Here is a 19,982-nt window from a genome sequence, read left to right on the forward strand (position 1 = left end):
CCATTGATCTTCAGCACGCTCTCAATGTCTCTATATAGAACTTGAATCATTCCCCTAAAGGTGGACCCAAAGCCAAAAGCATCAAGCGTATTCCAAAGGTATTGATGCTCTATTCGATCAAAGGCTTTTTCTTGATCAATTGAAATAAAGCCTATGTCCAGATCAAGATAACCAGAGACATCCAAAATATCTCTGATAAGAGTAATGTTATCCATAATGGACCTTCCGGGTATACAATAGGTCTGGTCCAAATGAACCACTTGCCCCATCACATCTTTTAACCTATTGGCCAAAACCTTAGAAAAAATCTTCAAGTCTGTACATAGTAAACTTACAGGTCGCCAATTCTTTATTTCCTGTAAGTCACCTTTCTTAGGCAACAAAGTAACCACTGCCCTCCTACAACTTAGAGGGAGGGAACCCACAGCCAAACTTTCATTTAAGACATCCAAGAGGTCCTTGCCCATCACTCTCCAAAAGGCCTTGTAAAACTCTACAGAGAGGCCATCAATACCTGGTGCTTTACCAGTCTTCATGTCCTTTAAAGCATTTAAAAGCTCCTGCTCTGTAAGGGACCCATCAAGTTTTACTACATTGTCCTGTGCAACATTTGGCAAGCCATCATAAAATTTTGCAGAAATCTCCTCATTCTCTTTATATTCACTCCTATATAACTCAGCATAGAATTGTACAGCCCTTTTCCTAATACTTTCGGGCTCCTTCAATTCCTGCCCATTTTCTGTTCGTATAGAGTGAATATATCTACTCTGCCCATTTTTCCGTTCTAGGCCAAAAAAAAACCTTGATGGGGCATCCATTTGTGTGAGCATCTGATAGCGTGATCTAACCAGAGCTCCTTGTGTCTTTATACCCAGCAGGTCCGTAAGAAAAGACTTTTTACGCTTGAGAGCATCAAAACATTTTTGTTCCCCAGTAACTTCAAATAACTTTTGCAACTCAATGATCTGAGATTCAAGGTTTCTCATTGAGTGCGTAATATCTCGTGAGACATTGAAAGCGTACTGTTGACATAAATTTTTTATTTCAACTTTCCCACAATCCCACCACTGTCTTAAATCCTTAAAACAGTTTTTCCTTCTTTTAAAAATTTCCCAAAAATTACAAAACACATCTCTAAAATTCATATCATCCAACAAAGATGCATTGAAGTTCCAATATGCACTCTTTATTTTAACATTCGCTATAAACACATCACATAAAACCAAACAGTGATCCGAGAACCCAACTGGAGTTATAAAGCACTTTTTGACAATATTAAACTGATGTCTAAAACAGTAGAACCTATCAAGCCTGGCCATAGAAATAGCATTATCTCTGGAGTGTGTCCATGTGTACTGCCTATTGTTATTGTTCAATTCTCTCCACACATCACATAAACTGTGTGTTTCAATCAATTCACGCATTACACGACTTGAAGCATTGTGAGGTTCCAAATGATTCCTATCAAGAACATGATTTTCCGTACAGTTAAAATCCCCCCCAAAAAAAAGATAATCATCAGAATTACAATTTTGTAAAAAAACACTGACATTATTTAAGAAAACAATTCTATCAGTACTATTTGTAGGAGCATATATATTAATAAAAACAAAATTAAACTTCTCAAATTTTGCTTGTAGGATTAAAAGCCTACCAGGTATCATTTGCTTTATTTCACATGAAATTGGCAGAAAGCTTTTTGCAAAAAGAATGGCCACTCCGCCTGTAACTGAGCTCAGATGTGTGAGGTACACTTGCCCTTGCCATTCTTTCCTCCAGTCAATTTCATTCAAGCAATCACTGTGTGTTTCCTGTATGAACATTACATCTACACCCTTCTGACTAACTAACTCAAATAATAGTGCTCTTTTTTGAATATCTCTAGCACCATTCAAGTTAAGGGTGCCCACTTTTATTGCACTCATTTGATTGCATAGGTTTAAACAACACAAAGAAACACACAATAGCTTAAAAAAAAGATACCTATGTAGTTTCAAATCCATCTTCAATCTTTAGTTCCAGTTTCACTTTAGAAACAAATTTCTTCAGTCTATATATCTCCTGTGCTGTGAATCGTTCTTCACCTTCTCCCCTCATCAACATTACGGCTGATTCAATGAATGCTTTCCGATCAGGAAAGTAATCTACAACCTGCACATTCTTCATATTCTTTGTCTTTTGTAAGAAACTTCTCAATTTTACAAAAGAATAGTTTTGTTGACCCTTCTCATTGTTACCATCTACAGCCTCACTATCAGAATCATCCATTGCACTATGTTCAGTATCATCAGCTTGTTTATCCATCTCCACTTTATCACTTTTTTTCCTTGGGGATTTCCTGACACGTTTCCTCTTACTAGGAGGAGCTTTAAACAAAGCCTCATCCTTTTCAAAGTCAGTATTATTCTCCTCAGCTAAAATACATTCAGCTGCAGCTATAACAATATCAGTCGTCACAGTAGTTTCACTTTCATTCTCATTTTCTGTACTTTCAACACCTCCTGAAACAGCATCCCTACTTTCCTCACGCTCAACCCCTCTAACATCAACAGTCCTGTTGGTATCACCTCCCTCTTTTCGCGCATTCATCGTTACATTGTCAGCGCTAGTCTGCTCCACATTAACGTTACTGCTACCGGCATTTTCATCTGTCAACAAGCCAGCACCCGCACCTTCAGCCCTACCAGGGCACACTCGTTTGGTGTGACCTTCTTTGCCACACTCAAAACACTTCATTGTATCAGAAGATGCAAAAATAACATAATCAAATCCATCAATTCGAAACTTGAACGCAACATTCATATCATCTTCGCCGCTGTTTAAAATCATAAATACTTGCCGTCTAAAACAAACAACATGCTTGAGCAATGGAGATTTGCAACCAAGCGGTATTTTTTTCATTTGCGACATTATTTTGCCATGCCTAGCCAACTCTTTTGTTAACAACTCGTCCTTAATGAAAGGCGGCACGTTTGAGAGGATAATTCTTTTTGCGGGTTGAATCAACGGTACAACAGAAACTAGCGTATCTTGGATCACAATTCCACTCTGAACAACACTATTCACTTTCTCTATGGCGTCCAAAAACACAACAACAGCGCTATTCATTCGGGATGCAGAGATAATGCTCTCATAACCGACAGCCTTCCCAACAGCCAAAGCACAGTCCTCCACCGAACAATTAAAAGCAGGCAGTACTTTAACGCCATTCCTCCGTGAAATTTGGTCAAAACTTTGACCGGGTACCGCCGGCGACGCCATAGCCACCCGGCCAACGCCGGCCGACGGCGTACGCTTACTTTATACTTCACACAAACACTATTCCCTCTACAAACCTATACCAATATTTAAAAACAATCAACACTAAACACTTATAAAAAGACAGTGTGGGGAAAAACAGGAATAAAGAAGACAAAAGCTCACTCTCACCACATCAGCGTTCTCACTCACACGCTCCTCGCAACACTCACTCCGCACATGCGCACGAGACGAGAGAGAGAGAGAGAGAGAGAGAGAGAGAGAGAGAGAGAGAGAGAGAGAGAGAGAGAGAGAGAGAGAGAGAGAGAGTTATATATATAGCCACTATATATACTTTATATAGCCACTATATTATCCAGTTCCATCTGGTTGAAGATCGGAGTCACGCCGGTATGGAGATGGGTTTGTTGAGGATCAGTGCTGATGGCTGTCGTGTCGATGAGGCCTTCACAGGGAGAGTCTAGTTGACACAATCTCTGCTGACACTTCACGGATGCGTTGTGGTCGTGTCTATGAGCAGGTCCACTATCTGATCTGGATACAGCCTGAATCCAGCTGATTACAGTAAACCTCGGAATAAGACTGTTCCAGAGTTTAGGTTCTAAATAGGAGAAGGATCTACTGCCAGCAGTCGATTTTGATATTCTAGGTATTATCAACTGGCCAGAGTTTTGAGATTGCAATAGATGTGAAGAACTATAATGAGTTATATTATATTACTAATAAAGCAATCTTTAGTGGCAGAAGTGATAGATCTAACGTATTTGTAACACTGAGTCGGCTTTGCAACCTCGGCTAAATTAAGTATTCACAAGACTAGATAATGATCTGAGATGTCATCACTCGGCTGCAGAATTTCAACAGCATTAACATTGATTCCATGTGATAATATTAGATCTAGAGTATGACTATTACAATGAGTAGGTCCTGACACGTGTTGTCTAACTGCAATGGAGTTCAGAATATCTCTAAATGCCAATCCCAATGTGTCTTTTTCGTTATCTATATGTATATTAAAATCACCATCAATTAGGACTTTATCTGCAGCCAGTACTAACTCTGATAGAAAATCAGCAAATTCTTTGATAAAGTCTGTATGGTGCCCTGGTGGCCTGTATACAGTAGCTAGCACAAATGTCAAGCGCGATTTATCATTTACACTAGATATTGTTACATTAAGCACCAACACTTTAAAAGAATTATATTTAAAACTAGACTTCTCATTAATTCTGAAGATATTACTCTAGATTACAGCAATACCTCCCCCTTTTCCTTTCAGAAGAGGCTCGTTTTTATAACAGTAATCTTGACCACCAAACTACTGAATGCACCGTTAAATATTTTGCATTAAATGAGAAAAATGGGAAATAGATGCATTTTTTACTCAGACTTTTGGACCACACAGTAGCTATATACTGTAGATTAAATGTATTTATTAGATATAGACTTAAATATAGGCCTACACAACACATGTACATTCTCATTGATTTATTGAATTATTCAGGACCTCAACAATAGGGTTAATCTAGCTTTTGTGTGTGAGTGTTGTAAACAACAGTTTTATTGTGTGACACTGATCTCTTTGTTCTGGCTGAATGAGTTATGTGAATGTGAGAGTCATCACAAAGATTTGTTCATTACATGGGCAGCCACACAGTCAGTCCATGACATAACAGAGATTGCAAAGAGATCGATTTTTTTTATTAAAATTGTTAATATTACAATGTTGTTTCAATGTCGTATCTTACAAATCTTGTTAAAATTTTCTTTACCTTTTTACAAAAATTCAGCATGAAACGTTTTGAACAAACTTCAATGTTAAAACAACAACTGACATTATTTCAACCACATTTCAACAAGGTCAGTCGCATACCAGCTGGCAACACCCTACTTTCAAAAGAATGGTAAATATTACTAGAAGGAATACATGTGGGAAAGTCAGACAAAAGAGAGGGCAAAGTTCATGGTGTGTTGCGAAAAAGGAGGTCATAGGCCCAGTCCACTTTGCCCTTAGTGCTGAGCCGTTGACCTTTGTGCCATGTGGGCTCATGCACACCTGGGCCAGGAGTTCCCTGTCAAAAAAAGGCAAAATAGCAAAGGTTTGAGACTTTTAGCCTTTACTTTTAGTTTTACTTAATAACATGCACATTCATCCCATTTATGATAATCAATGCACTGATTGTGGTGTTGTAAATTGATGGCCCTAAGACTAGTTTTGCTGTTGTAAGACTTAATGTAGGGTTGTAGAGCTTGTTATCGAACAGGGATAGAAATGAAGCTCACCGAATGCACACTGTACAGCCGTGGTACTGTAGACCGAAAGCAGGAAGTCACTGCAATGCCCGTGCTTGGCCTTGGATTGTAATGTCCAGGCGCTGGTCCTTCCTTCTAAATCCATTAATGGAAGTCAAGTCAACAAAAGTAAAATTCAAATTTAATTTAATTAACCAGTTGATGGAATAGTTCACCCCAAAACTGTTATGTGAACTACTTTTATGAATCTTTCATGGAGCTTTTTTGTATTTTTTGGACCTTATTAATTTAAATCGAAATCCACTTTCATTATATGCTAAAAAAGCAGCAGGGACAATCTGATAAACTTGCCCTTTTATGTTCCACGGCCTGAAATATTCCTTTAGATTGGAAGATCAAAAAATCTAATTAGTGTTCTCCAAAAAAAGCACTTCATCAACCTGTGCTTGACTCTATAATCACAGATATAGGTCTATTTATGTGCTTTCAAAAGCATAGCTGAGAAGAAGAGCTTTCACTGCTCAGCGCCTGTGCTACAGAAGCTGTCTGCTATCATTACATGCCATTTGATTCCACCGGCAGCCTCACTTGATCCAGCTGGCCTGTGCAGTGTTGTGTGTGGCGGGTTGAACTGTGCCGGAGGTGTTAATGCTGGCTGCAGTGGAACTCACTTCCCTCTGCCTGCTTGCTCATGAGGTCAACTTCCGTTGGTTTTAAAGGCATCAGGCCATTGCGCCCCTCTTCCATAGGACAGCCAGCCAGCTCAGCATTCCCCTGGACAAGAGCGGATAGCTGTGCCATACTACACATGTCTGAAGAGGCACTGAGCTATTATTTCATTAAGGGACTCCTGTCCAGAAAAGCCATATTCAACACCTTCCAAAACAAGCCACTCACAACTCAATAAAGAAAATATCAATATAAAAAAAAAAGCTTTCTCTGTATTTTCAAATGCCTTAAGGTGAACCTGTGAAAACTACCCAGGAATGAAAGATCTCAAATGTCTCTTCTTGAGTTTCAGAGAAAAGATATCAAACTGTGCTCACTGCTCAGAATTGCCAAGATACCAGAGATATTAATATGACCTCAAAAATGTATCATCAAATAATCTGAACTATGTGATCCACATTCATTTTATAGCTTAATATGCTTTACAGGTGAGTGAGTCATTGAATCATTAAATCAAGTGTTTGTTCAAAAACGCACATTTATCCACAAACAAAAGAGGTATGGGCCACTTTATTAGATACACCTTACTAGTGACGGGTTGAACCCCTTTTTTGTTGAACTGCCTTCATTCTTCATAGCATAGACTAAACAAGGTTCTGGAAATTATTTTGGTCAAATTGACATAATAGCATCACGCTGCAGATTTGTCGGCTGCACATCCATGATGTGAATCTCCCGTTCCACCACATCCCAAAGCTGCTTTATCTATTGGATTGAGATCTGGAGACTAAAGAGGCCATTTGATTATAGTACTAAGGGGCCCAAAGTGTGCCAAGAAAATATACTTCACACCATTACATCAGCATCAGCCTGAACCATTGATACAAGGCAGGATGGATCCATGCTTTCATGTTGTTTATGCCAAATTCTGATCCTTACATCTGAATGTTGCAGCAGGAATCGAGACTCATGAGACCAGGCAACAATTTTTCCAATCTTCTATTGTCCAATTTTGGTGAACCTGTGTGAATTGTAGCCTGTTCTTACCCGTACAAATGATAAGTATACTTCAGGTTCATTTTATTAAGTATACTTTATGTTGTAAAGTTTAAGTATACTAATATCAATGTACTAGAAGTTCTAGTACACTGAAATTAGTAGAAGTAAACTTGTAAGTGTAGCCTACTTCTTCAATACTACTGGCCAACTTTTTAGCATATACAGTAAAACCCAGTGTGTTCTTCTGCTGCTGTAGCCCATCTGCTTCAAGGTTCCATGAGTTGTGCTGTTTTGCGTACCTTAGTTGTAACGATTGGTTGTGTGAGTTATCAGCTCGAACCAGTCTGGAAATTCTCCTCTGACCTCTGGCATTAACAAGGCATTTTCACCCACAGAACTGACGCTCACTGGGTATTTCCTCTTTTTTTGGACCATCCTCTGTAAACCCTAGAGATGGTTGTGCGTAAAAATATCAGCAGTTTCTGAAATACTCTGACCAGCCCGTCTGGCACCAACAACCATACCAAAGTTACTTAAATCACATTTCTTTCCCATTCTGATGCTCAGTTTGAACTGCAGCAGATCGTCTTGACCATGCCTAAATGTATTGAGTTGCTGCCATTTGTTTAGCTGATTAGATATTTGCATTAAAGAGCACTTGAACAGGTGTACCTAATAAGTGGCTGGTGCGTCGGGTCAGAGGTCACTCTTCCACCAGAACTCGACTCGCGTACGGCTGTTGCCAGAAGCCAGTGATTATAGTTTAAAAAGTTATAAATATGGATATTTTTCTTTACAAAAACACATCGCTTCGCTTCAGAAGGCCTTTATTAACCCTCTGGAGCCGAATGGATTACTTTTATAATGGATGAAAGCGCTTTTTGGAGCTTCAAAATCACAGGCTCTATTCACTCCCATTATAAAGCTTGGAAGAGCCAGGATATTTTTTTTATATTCCTCCGATTGTGTTTGGCTGAAAAAAGAAAGTCATAAACAGCTAGAATGGCTTGAGGGTGAGTAAATTATGGGATCATTTTAATTTTTGGGTGAACTAACCAAAAGTGTTAGTGTTAAAGAGGCTACATGCAACTTTTTCCCCAAAATAAACGTAACAATAGCCTTTTTATTTGACCATTTATGACTCAAACATCTCCTGATGAGCATACTGACACCTTGTCAGCTCACAGTGGGTGCACCTATAAGCCTGTATCCTATTTTTCCTATTTTCTGTCGTGTCGGATTTTTCGCGCGCTGTCTGCGGATGTGACGTCAAGCGTGTTCATGTTAAACGTTTCAGATCACTCTGCCACCACCGCTAGTCAGCAAACAAACTTAGTTTCTCAAACAATATATGTATTTGACTGTTCTTACCTCTGTAAACATAATGTTGACTTCTTTGCAGCGGATGACTTGTGAAGTGTGCACGTACGAGAGCGAGCAGAAAGGAAGAGCAGTTCCGTTTTTTGGCCACAGGTGTCAGTCGCGAGTTTAAATTTCAGAAAATCGCATGTAGCCTCTTTAAAGTCGTCATGAAATAAAATTTTACAATTTGTATTTTTATATGTAATATTGTAGTGTTTATTACAAATGATTTATCTGTGCACTTCATTCATTTAAAAAAAAATTGTTATGTTATCCTTATGTTATATATGTTATCCTTCCCTCCCCCCTCGAAACGACTTCTCTTCTCTTCCTGTCATGTAATATGGCGCGAGGGCGTGGCAACTCCCCTCAAACCGTTAGTCTGCTATGAACGAGAGATGGAGAGGAGGAGCGCTAAAGTAAAGCCCTTCCCTCTATTCAATATTCCGTTTCACTTGGAAATACGTCACAACACTGGAGAAAAGTCGTTTGTAACTTCCGGTTCATGGCGACTTTAAGTGTCACCAATTACTCATTAATAACTAATTCATTTTTAACTGTTGCATAAAAGAAATATCACACTTGATACAAGTGGAAATTGGAACCAGGCTGGCCCATTTGTCCTCAAGGTTCCACCCACACAATTATTTCTGGCTGATGTTGGATATTTACAATTTGAAATTGGTGTTCTTCCGAGCAGATTCAATGACTCTTAACACAGATCACACCACAGGAAAATCTGATAAGATTATCTGTAGATCCATCAAAATAATCGGGACTTTACCTGGGATTGTCGGAAGGGGAGTATTGGGACCAAAATCGTCCTGATTATCTTGTAGTGTGTGGGTGCATTTACCGTTCTTAGAGTCGTTCAGCCAGACGGTGAAAAAGCGGCTTTTGTTGTGTTCGGAACAACTTTAAAGTCCGGTAGTGTGTTATCCTCAGTCATTTAGCGTATGATGCCCAGTGTTTCTCTATAACCATTTAAGTTGTCAAGTATATGATGCCATAGTGTTTTAAAATCTGTTCAGATTTTAAAAGTTTTTTTTGTATTCCAGCCTTAAACTATGGAAGTTCAGCCTCTGAGTAATATAATTTGCCTGTTTTCTGTTGATCTGTCATCTTAAGAATAAGCTTGAGGTTTCTTTGCTACTTAACCTTTGACAAAACACTTGTCTGACATGAAACGACACCCTTCTACAACCACACAAAGCCCTAATGTTCACCCTAATGAGACCCAGAGGATGATTTAGCATCCTCACTTTTCCGTCAACACTAGACAGCTGCCAGCACAGCTCGAATAACCAGCCAACACTGCCACTGAAGCCACGGTGCATGAGGTGCAACACTGGCGCGCATCAGTGAAACTCTCTCACAGGAATCTACATGCTTTACAAACCATTCTGGGGGAAAACAGGCAAAGCATTTAATATACACATAATAGGTTAGACTATATTATTCACAATGAAACCGGACACTTACCGGGAGAAAGCTGACCCTTTGTACAGCTGATCGGAACATCACGTGTCTGCAATAAGAGACGAGTGTCATGAGAGAAGACAATAAAATGGTGCAAACAGGGTGGAGGAGAGAAAAGAGTCAACAAACACAGACAGGTGAAACACTACAGGCCTCAACAATAAGGATTCTTCTATTTGTTCAATCAGGTTGGTGCTTCAGATTTGTACTTGTCTAGGCTACTAATACTTTCATTGGCCCCCACTACAAAAATATTGCATTTTGTTTTTCATTTGTGTTAGAAAGAATAATTCACAAGCGTGTCACAAACTTTTCACAAACTTTACTCAAATGTTTTGGCTGGATTGGCTGTTGATGTTCAAATGATAAATTGTACACAACAATTGAAATAGTTACTGTACTAACTAAAATGATTATAAAGTAACTAAAACAATTATAACAAAAATAATTAAAGGGGTCGTCATGACATTGATTTATGTTGATATTTGAATTTAACATGTTTTGTGAGATTCACTTATAATGTTAATAACGTATAACGTATATACATATATATTTATATATATGTATGTATGTATATGTATATCCCATTTGGCCACTGATTGGGTAACATCATTGCAAAAATGAATTGGGGCTCAGGTCAGGAAGCAGACAGACTGGCTAAACCGACCGTCTGCTATCTGTCTCTCAGATAAATCCCATCACATGAGACTCTTTCACCTAGATATCATCACATAGAGACTGTGTCTGTTCCCCGAATTAGGAAATACAAAAAAACTCCCAAACCCATTTAAGGGTTAACATTTTATTGATGTTCAACAAGTAAAAAAACTAATATAATACAGATGAACAAATGATAAAGCTTGGGTTGCTGAATATTCAATCCCTTACTTCAAAAGCACTTATTGTTAATGATATTATTACAGACTATAACCTAGATGTGCTGTGTTTCACAGAAACCTGGCTAAAACCAGATGATTACATTACTTTAAATGAGTCCACCCCCCAAGATTACTGTTATAAACATGAACCTCGTCTGAAAGGAAAAGGGGGAGATATTGCTGTAATTTATAGTAATATCTTCAGAATTACTGAGAAGTCTTGTTTTAAATATAATCCTTTTGAAGTGTTGGTGCTTAATGTAACACTATCTAGTGTAAATGATAATTCACGTTTGAGATTTGTGCTGGCTACTGTATACAGGCCACCAGGGCACCATACAGACTTTATCAAAGAATTTGCTGATTTTCTATCAGAGTTAGTACTTGCTGCAGATAAAGTCCTAATTGTTGGTGATTTTCATATACATGTAGATAATGAAAAAGAGTTACTGTATCTTGGAGGTATAACTTGGAGTTAAACAACACGTGTCAGGACCTACTCATTGTCATAATCATACTCTAGATCTTATATTATCACATGGAATCAATGTTGATGCCATTGAAATTCTACAGCAGAGCGATGACATCTCAGATCATTATCTGGTCTCATGTATACTCCATCTAGCCAAGGCTGCAAAGCCGACTCCGTGTTACAAGATTGCTTTATTAATAATATTCCTGATCAGTTTCATCTCCTCAGCATCCCAGATAGCTTAGAAGCACTCGATATTGCGACAGAAACTTTTGACTCTCTTTTTTTTCCAGCACTTTAGACACAGTTGCTCCTTTGCGCTTAAAGAAGATTAAAGGAAATAGTCCAACACCGTGGTACAACGAGCACACTCGGGCCCTTAAGAGAGCAGCCAGAAAAAATTGGAGCGTAACTGGAAGAAAACAAAACTAGAGTTTTGTTGTATGATTGCATACGGAGGCCTTAAAAGCTGCTAGATCTGCTTATTTTTCAACCCTATTAGAAGAAAATAAACAAAACCCAAGGTATTTATTTGAAACAGTGACTAAACTAACGAAAAATAAAGCTTCAAGCCCAGACGTTTCCAAGCAGCACAGCAGTAATGACTTTATGAACTTCTTTACTTACAAGATTGATGATATCAGGGAGAAAATTATAAATATGCAACCGTCTACTACAGTATTGCATCAGGCAGTGCATTGTAGTCTCCCTGAGGAAAAATTCGATTAATTCATTGCTATAGGAGAGGAAGAATTTTCTAAACTCGTTAAATCACTAAATCGACAACTTGTATGTTAGACCCTATACCGACTAAGCTATTGAAAGAGATGCTTCCAGAGGTCATAGATCCTCTTCTTAATATCATTAATTCATCTTTGTCATTAGGATACGTACCAAAAACTTTAAAGCAGGCTATGATTAAACCGCTTGTTAAAAAAACGCAACTTGATCCTACAGAATTTGTCAATAACAGGCTGATCTCGAATCTTCCTCTTCTGTCAAAGATACTAGAAAAGACAGTATCCTCACAACTATGTTCCTTTTTAGAAAGAAATGATATCTGCGAGGATTTTCAGTCAGGATTACCATAGTACTGAAACAGCTCTCATTAGAGTCACACATGATTTGCTCTTATCATCCGATCGTGGTTGTATCTCTCTATTAGTGTTACTCGATCTTAGTGCTGAATTTGATACTATTGACCACAACATTCTTTCAAATAGACTTGAAAATGATGTTGGCATTAGTGGAATTGCATGGTTTAAATCATACTTATCTGACCATTGTCAGTTTGTAGCAAGTAAATGAAGAGATGTCTTATCGATCAAAAGTTCAGTATGGTGTACCACAAGGCTCAGTACTAGGGCTGTTGCTGTTCACTCTGTACATGCTACCCTTGGGAGATATCATTAGGAAGCATGGCATTAGTTTTCACTGTTATGCTGATGATACTCAGCTCTATATTTCTTCACACCCTGACGAAACTTACCAATTCACAAAATTAACGGAATGCATAGCTGATATAAAAAACTGGATGACTAGCAATTTCCTACTACTTATTCTGAAAAAAAAAAGAGATTCTAATTATTGGACAAAAAATTTCCTCATGTAATAACCTAGAATACTGTCTAACACTTGATGGCTGCTCTGTCAAGTCCTCGTCGTCGGTTAGGAACCTGGGTGTGCTCTTTGATACCAATCTTTCATTTGAAAGTCACGTGTCTAGTATCTGTAAAACCGCATTTTTTCATCTAAAAAATATATCTAAATTACGTCATATGCTCTCAATAAAAAATGCAGAACAATTAGTTCATGTGCTCATGACATCAAAGCTAAATTATTGAAATGTTCTTATGGGTGGTTGCCCTGCACGCTTAATAAAAAAACTACAGCTGGTCCAAAATGGAGCAGATAGAGTTCTTACCAGAACCAGGAAGTATGACCATATTAGCCCGGTTCTGTCAACACTGCATTGGCTCCCTATTAAACATTGTATACATTTGTAAATATTGCTGATTACTTACAAAGTACTAAATGGTTTAGCTCCCCAGTACTTGAGCGAGCTCTTAATGCATTATAGTGCTTCACGTCTATTGCGATCTCAAAATTCCGGCCAGTTGATAATACCTAGAATATCAAAATCGACTGCTGGCGTTAGATCAGTTCAAATCTAGACTAAAAACACATCTCTTTGACCTAGCATACACATAACACATTATAGACTTCTATAATTCAATGTTAGGCTGCATAGATTAAGTCAGCCGGAACCGGGAACACTTCCCATTAATCCTGATGTATTTGTTATATCATAAGAAGAATGGCATGTTAGTGCTGAACAACTAGGCTAATAGTAGACTTTCTGTTTAGACAAAATCCCGAGGTTTACGGCAGTCCACCGGATCCAGGCCGTATCCAGATCTGATGAAGGACCTGCACCCAGACACAACGACAACGCAGTCCTGAAGTGTCAACTAGTCTCTCCCCTGTGAAGGGCCTCCTTCCCTTCCCTTTACCTCTGTACAGATAAAACGTTTTCGGGATAATTCCGGTTCACGTGGTAATCAGTTTGAGTCAGGAAGCGATCAAAATTCTGTATTATACATTTTAAGGCCAGACAAGTAGTTTGTTGAGGGTTGGTTTGTAAAGAACGACTACATGCCTGCACACATATATATTCAAACGTGCATACCTATAGACTTAACTCGTAATACGCATGTGCACGCCATCAGCGTTCTCACAGGTTCGGGTTTTTAAAGTTTGCGAAGAGAGAACTTTTGGGTTTTCTGTTAGAACGGTGTCGTGTTAGCACACTAAGTTAATAACTAATGATCGTTGCGACGGAAGTGAATCAATCAAAACTAACTTTAGCTGGACAATAACTTTATCCTAGAGCTGCTGTAAAGCCAAAATCATCTCTGTTCCTTTAATTTCCTATTATCACTGTAAAGCTGCTTTGAAACAATCTATGTTGTTAAAAGCGCTATATAAATGAAAGTGACTTGACTTGACTTGACTAGAGATGCACCAATGTATTGGTCAATAATCGGTATATCGGCCGATAAAAGCCATTGGCCGATTGTTTAACAAGAGCCGGTGATGAGGGCTTATTATTTCCTGTCAATCAAAAGGGGGCGGAAAAAATTTGTTCAGACTGCAACCCATACTGCGTATGAAGAAAATCGGTCTTGTGTTGTCTTGTGTTGTGTTGAATTTAGAGCAAGTTAACGCAACAATAATGCATTAACAGTTAAAAAAATAGCAAAGTTAAAGCAGGCTCATTTTGATCCTATGAATCACCCTAAGTTCAAGCCAGGGTTGTCAGCAGAACCTGATTCCACCAAGTCAAACATATTCCTTGATCAATATCTTTGTTGATCCTGGAACAACATTCCAATCAACCAAACAGATTTGAGGGACAAGTTTACAGTTTATGTCAAGTTTAGGCTTATAACAAGGTTTAGGTGCTTCTACATCAGCCGTGGAAAGACATCAATAAAACAGCTTATGAACAATGTGCCACTTAACATTGCATTTACCTCAGGGAAGTACATTTTGTAAGTTTAGCTATAAAAAAAAGTATAATAAAATACATAAAAGTAAAAGTATAATAAAAATATATAAAAAATATATAAAACTGAAGAATATGTATACTTGAATAAATTTGTCATGAAGACAAGTGTTTACGAAAACTACCTTTTTAACATTTCAGTTTTTATTTGCGTGTAATTATTATATCTGAAAATAAATAAGAGTTGAATATAATAGTTCTGTTGTTCATTTAACCTCTTATATTTTAGTAATGTACCAAATGAGAGGGTTCCCTGTATAGTTTGCAGCATTATTTGGGAGAGATTTATTTTTTATTTTTCTTAAGAAAATCAAACTATCGGCAGCGGCAGATATCATTCTGAATAATGGGCTGTCGGTACCGGCTAAACTTTTACTGGAAGACAATGACCCCTTCTAATTGATGCTTCAATCTCTAGATTCATTGTCACGAGTTCAAAAAACCTCATCTATATCAACCATCCAGATAAATTCACATTGATTAGGTTTTAAAGCAGCAGAATTTGCAAGAACAGTGTTCAGTTAAGTACAGTGCATCACAGAAAGGCAAATGTTAAGTCTGTTTTAAAACACATGTATTTGAGCAACAAGTACCCAGTAAAGGCAAGGGAAAGTCACAAACTCTCTGACACTGACCCTGGCCAGTATTAAAGCATCTGAGAGCTGTTCTGTGAACTGCCTTAGGTAAAGGAAGAATCTGAGAATGAGATCGCGAGCATCACCGAGCTGCAGTGTGTGACGTTCTCTGACTTGTGTGTGAAAGCGTGCTGAGCATGAGGCCTACTCACTTGCAGGGTGATTTGGGGACAGGCTTCTCCGTAACATCATAATGACCGGGAGAGAGGTTAATATCCTGCGTTAAACACACACACAAAAACTCATCAAACAAGTGTTTTGACGTACACATTCATATACTCAAAGGTGAAAGCTTAACTCCAACCATTTTGTTTTTAGTATCAGTCACAAAAAAATAAAATAATAATAATAATAAAAAAATTCATCGTGTGGCATGCTTAGGTGTGAGCGGGGCACAACCTAATGTGGGGCTAGTTGTAACACATGGTTTAAAACTTTCCACACATTCTAGTATGACGAAACATAGTGTACTTACAAGTTGCCATATCAACACTATATCGATTTAAAAAAAAATTTTGCCAAAAAAAAAAAAAAAAAAAAAAGATATCACTGAACATTACTTTAAACAAAAGTATATTTCTTTTTTTATTGTAATTATTGAAATATTATACTGTATTTTAGATTTTTGTGTTTATTTAAAATTAGACAAATATGATTTTATTTTATTTTATTTAATCTTAAATCTTGTTATTTCACAATTGAGATAGTTCTTTAATGCTGATCTAATGAGCAGAAGACTGGGTTTAAGTCCCAGTTGCGCAGGTGGGGCATGTTGTAACACTGCGTTACAATGTGCCCCTATTAGAACTGCTATTTTATACTTGTATGAATTCTATTGAGAAACCATGAGAAAAAGGGGAATAAAGACTGAGAGTCAGTGTTCATAAATTATTAATTATTGTTATGTTTTGAACTATGCTATAGCTGTGTTTTGCAGAGTGTTTGTTGTCAAAATCAAATTACTTTATTTTTAATTATTAAAAAATGGCATTATTTTATATGAAAAAGTTAATAATTGTATTTTATTGACAAAATATTTTAGTTTGTATATATTTTTGATTAGATCAGATAGCATTTTAAGCTGTCATATGGTCATGTTACAATGTGCATGTTGTCACATTTCACTTCCATTCTTTCGGGGTAAATCAAGAAAAAAGTATACACTTGTAACAAATGCAGGTTGAAGCAGGGAAGGATGCAGGATCTACTTGCAGCAACTTTTATTTAAACAAACTCAAAACTAGACAAATAAAGACTCAGGCTAGGAAACGTGACTCGGGAACAGAACAACCAAACATAACACGACATAAAATAACTGAAGAAATAAGACAGAACACTGGGTATAAATAGACAGAACTAAAGAGGCAAATTAACAAGACACCTGAACTGAACTAACCAATCAATAAGTAACTATAGAAACAAACAGGCAGGGGCGGAGGAAGACTAAACTGAACTAATAGACAGAACACAGACAAAGACAGAAATCAAAACAGACTGACAATGTAACAACACTGTATTAATGAAACAAAACCCCATAATTGTACTAGACGTGTGAAATTAATGTGGAAAAAAATGTATTCTCTGAACCCTAAGTGGATTTACACAATCTGAGAAAGTCAAAAAGTGTAAGGTTGTGCCCCGCTCTCCCTTCCATCATCAGAATGTTGAACTGACCTCAAGGCACCATGCATTTGTATGCCTATATATCATTGTGAGTAACTGACCTTATCCTTGAGGCCTAAAGTGAGGTTGTCAGGTCTGGGGCAGTTTTTGAAAGAGTAAGTTGCCTGGCGCCGCAGAGCCTCATTGGTTGAGTCAGTAAAGTTATACGCCCCGGGCAATAGCAGATCCCCGCCTCGACGCACAGTCCACATGAGGGTGTTTCGCGCGGGGCCTTTGAAGCTGTACGTCCTCGGCACCGGGTTGAGCCCTGTCTCCTCTATGAAGTCTCGGATGTGGTAACTGCCTGGAATGGGATAGTTCTGATGGTAGAAAGAAGAGACCTCTTTTACGCCTGTTTCACATCTTACATAATTGCTGGTTTACTACACAGAGGATGTCCTTTAGTAACAGCCAAAGTATAAAATGGTTATTGAGTGAAGTCATTGTTTATTTCAACACACTTAAACATTGTGAAATCATCCAAATGGCTATTAATCATTATAGAACGGAGCCCAAAGTGTAATAAACTGCTTATATCATCTGGACTAAAAGCAAATGATGAATAGGTTTAAAGTGCATTTTCATAATGCATATCTTTTCATTACAAAAATAGGTTGTAGTTGAAGCTGTGGTTACACATTGCTGCTTATGCAAGCAGTGTGAAAGCAGTAACCTGGTAATATGAGCATCAAAATAAATACAAGCTGCTTTCATGTGCGGTGTGAAACAGGCCTTGTTTTTTTAAGACAGAAGCTGTTTGTACAGCAAAAGTACACTTCATATTGTGTTTGTCATGACATACATTTGTTTCAGAACAACTATTCGTGTTACTTTTCCTTCTATGGCTGGATCTTTTGTAAAATATCACATACCTTAATAGTGTTTCTCCACCAACCACTTCTGTCAGTGTACATTTCTTCTTTCTGTTTCTGAAAAGAAGAAAAAAAGACCACTGATCACCATTTGGGGTTGGTAAATTTCTGTTGTGTTCACCCAAGGCTGGATTTATTTTATCAAAAATAAAGTAAAAAAACAGTAATATTGTAAAATATATATATATATATATATTTTTTTTTTTTTTTTTTTTTTTTTTTTATGTCATTTATTTCTGTGATGGTGAAGCTGCATTTTCATCATCATTACTCCAGTCTTCAGTGTCACATGATCCTTCAAAAATCATTCTAATTTACTGATTTGGTGCTCAAGAAACATTTATCAGTATCATCAATGTTAAAAACAGGATTCTTTGATAGCTAGAAAGATTAAAAAAACTGCATTTGTTTGGAAAAAAAACCTTCATATCATTATAAATATCTTTACTTATTAAAAAAAAATTATAATAATCTTACCGGCCCTCAAACCTTTGAATGGTTGTGTTAGAAATAGGTGCAGAAGATCACTGCACTATAAAAAAATAGTTCTTGTGTCATTCTTATGCACCAGCCTTCCACCACAACAAATGTAAAAACTTACCCCATCTATACATTTCCCTTTGGGTAATGTTTTCTCTCTTCCCGTGGCCATAGTTCTGTCGTTCTTGTTTTGTTTTCTGTAACAGACACCTCAACAACAAGAGGCGTCGCTTAGATACTAAAACTATTTAACTATTAATCGAGAGTACTGGATACACGAGTTTCTGCTATTTGTTTGCTTTTGTATTTATTATTTACATTTACTGATTTTGTTACATATTGAGAGAAAAAAAAAGTCTCAATGAGTTTGTTCATCAAATTCTCTGATCCAAAACATACATGTGTGAACTCAAGACACTTCTTACAATTTATTTTCAAGCCCAAGTTATCTGAGCTGCTATCCACAATTATTGTTGTACTGTATGTATACATGTCTTGTTTTAATTTCCGTCTTAAATTAAACTTCAATTTAAAGTTCTAAAATAAATCTCCCAAGCTTTAAAAGGGATTGCGACACAATATAAAGTGAGTTTTATTTTTCATATATTAATTTGTTGTATGTAAGAGGCATATGACACATCCATTCGTAAGTGTTTGACACAGATGAATAGCACAGCAGAAGCACTGGGAGTTCATGGCAGAATGTTCTGCTCTGTTTCCAGGCGACCAGGAACACATGCTTCTAACAAGCAACTGAAGGGCCCAGTGTTCACTGTTTGTCAGAGCCATCTCCTGTACCAGTGCACTTCAACACTGACATACCATGAATAACCAAGCCATGCTTCAGTGTTCTGCTGTCATTGTAATAAGCTCTTGAAAAAAAATTATAATAATCTAATTAAAAAATGAGTAATTATATGAATAAAACTCGTGAGTAAAAACGTGGAGAGGTGCAGGAATGATACTTTATAGCTGTGTTAACTATATTATAACTAATACTACATCTTTGTATAGCATAAACACTCCAAACATGCATAAACATGCAAATAGTCTTCAATAAACATAGCCAAACTTCTGAACAGAACAGATGTATTCTCACAAGGAAAAGGATGACTTTTACAACAATTGTCATTCAAGATTACTTTAATGAGCTTTTTTTTTTTTTGACAGAGGCCTCGCCCCAATCCAATCCTGTGAACACATAGCACTTTGTCCAGCTGACTCAGAGACACATCGTATAATGATGTACAAATGAATAATCTGAACTATTACAATAAATAGAGTAAACAACTCGGTTAGGTAAAATAGTTAGCGATTTCGAAATGATAAAAACCAGCTCTGGGATGCATAATGATAAACAGAAGGGCTTTTAATCAGAGGTCTAAATGATGCTTC

General features: G+C 37.4%; 1 protein-coding gene across 1 annotated transcript; it reads right to left on the reverse strand.

Annotated features, from left to right (window-relative positions):
- Window positions 1-4,759: 4,759 nt before the first annotated feature.
- Window positions 4,760-19,849, reverse strand: stpg4 (sperm-tail PG-rich repeat containing 4). Its single transcript, XM_082154556.1, has 7 exons — window positions 18,709-19,849; window positions 18,108-18,164; window positions 17,298-17,555; window positions 15,726-15,790; window positions 10,024-10,069; window positions 5,542-5,646; window positions 4,760-5,330 (listed from the first exon to the last, which is right to left on the reverse strand). Exons 1-7 carry the CDS (start codon window positions 18,757-18,759, stop codon window positions 5,220-5,222), a joined length of 693 nt encoding a protein of 230 aa, XP_082010682.1. The 5' UTR covers window positions 18,760-19,849; the 3' UTR covers window positions 4,760-5,219.
- Window positions 19,850-19,982: the final 133 nt, after the last annotated feature.

This window comes from Leuciscus leuciscus, assembly GCF_965113295.1.
Source record: "Leuciscus leuciscus genome assembly, chromosome: 22".
In the NCBI taxonomy this organism is placed as follows: Eukaryota; Metazoa; Chordata; class Actinopteri; order Cypriniformes; family Leuciscidae; genus Leuciscus; species Leuciscus leuciscus.

Excerpts from the sequence above, each read along its gene's own strand:
- stpg4 (XM_082154556.1), bottom strand. The coding sequence starts at position 18,759 with ATGGCCACGGGAAGAGAGAAAACATTACCCAAAGGGAAATGTATAGAT. Across the intron at positions 15,791-17,297 it reads CTTTAGGCCTCAAGGATAAG|GATATTAACCTCTCTCCCGG; the intron begins GTCAGTTACTCA and ends TGTTTAACGCAG. Across the intron at positions 5,331-5,541 it reads GGCTGTACAGTGTGCATTCG|GGAACTCCTGGCCCAGGTGT; the intron begins GTGAGCTTCATT and ends TTTTTTTGACAG.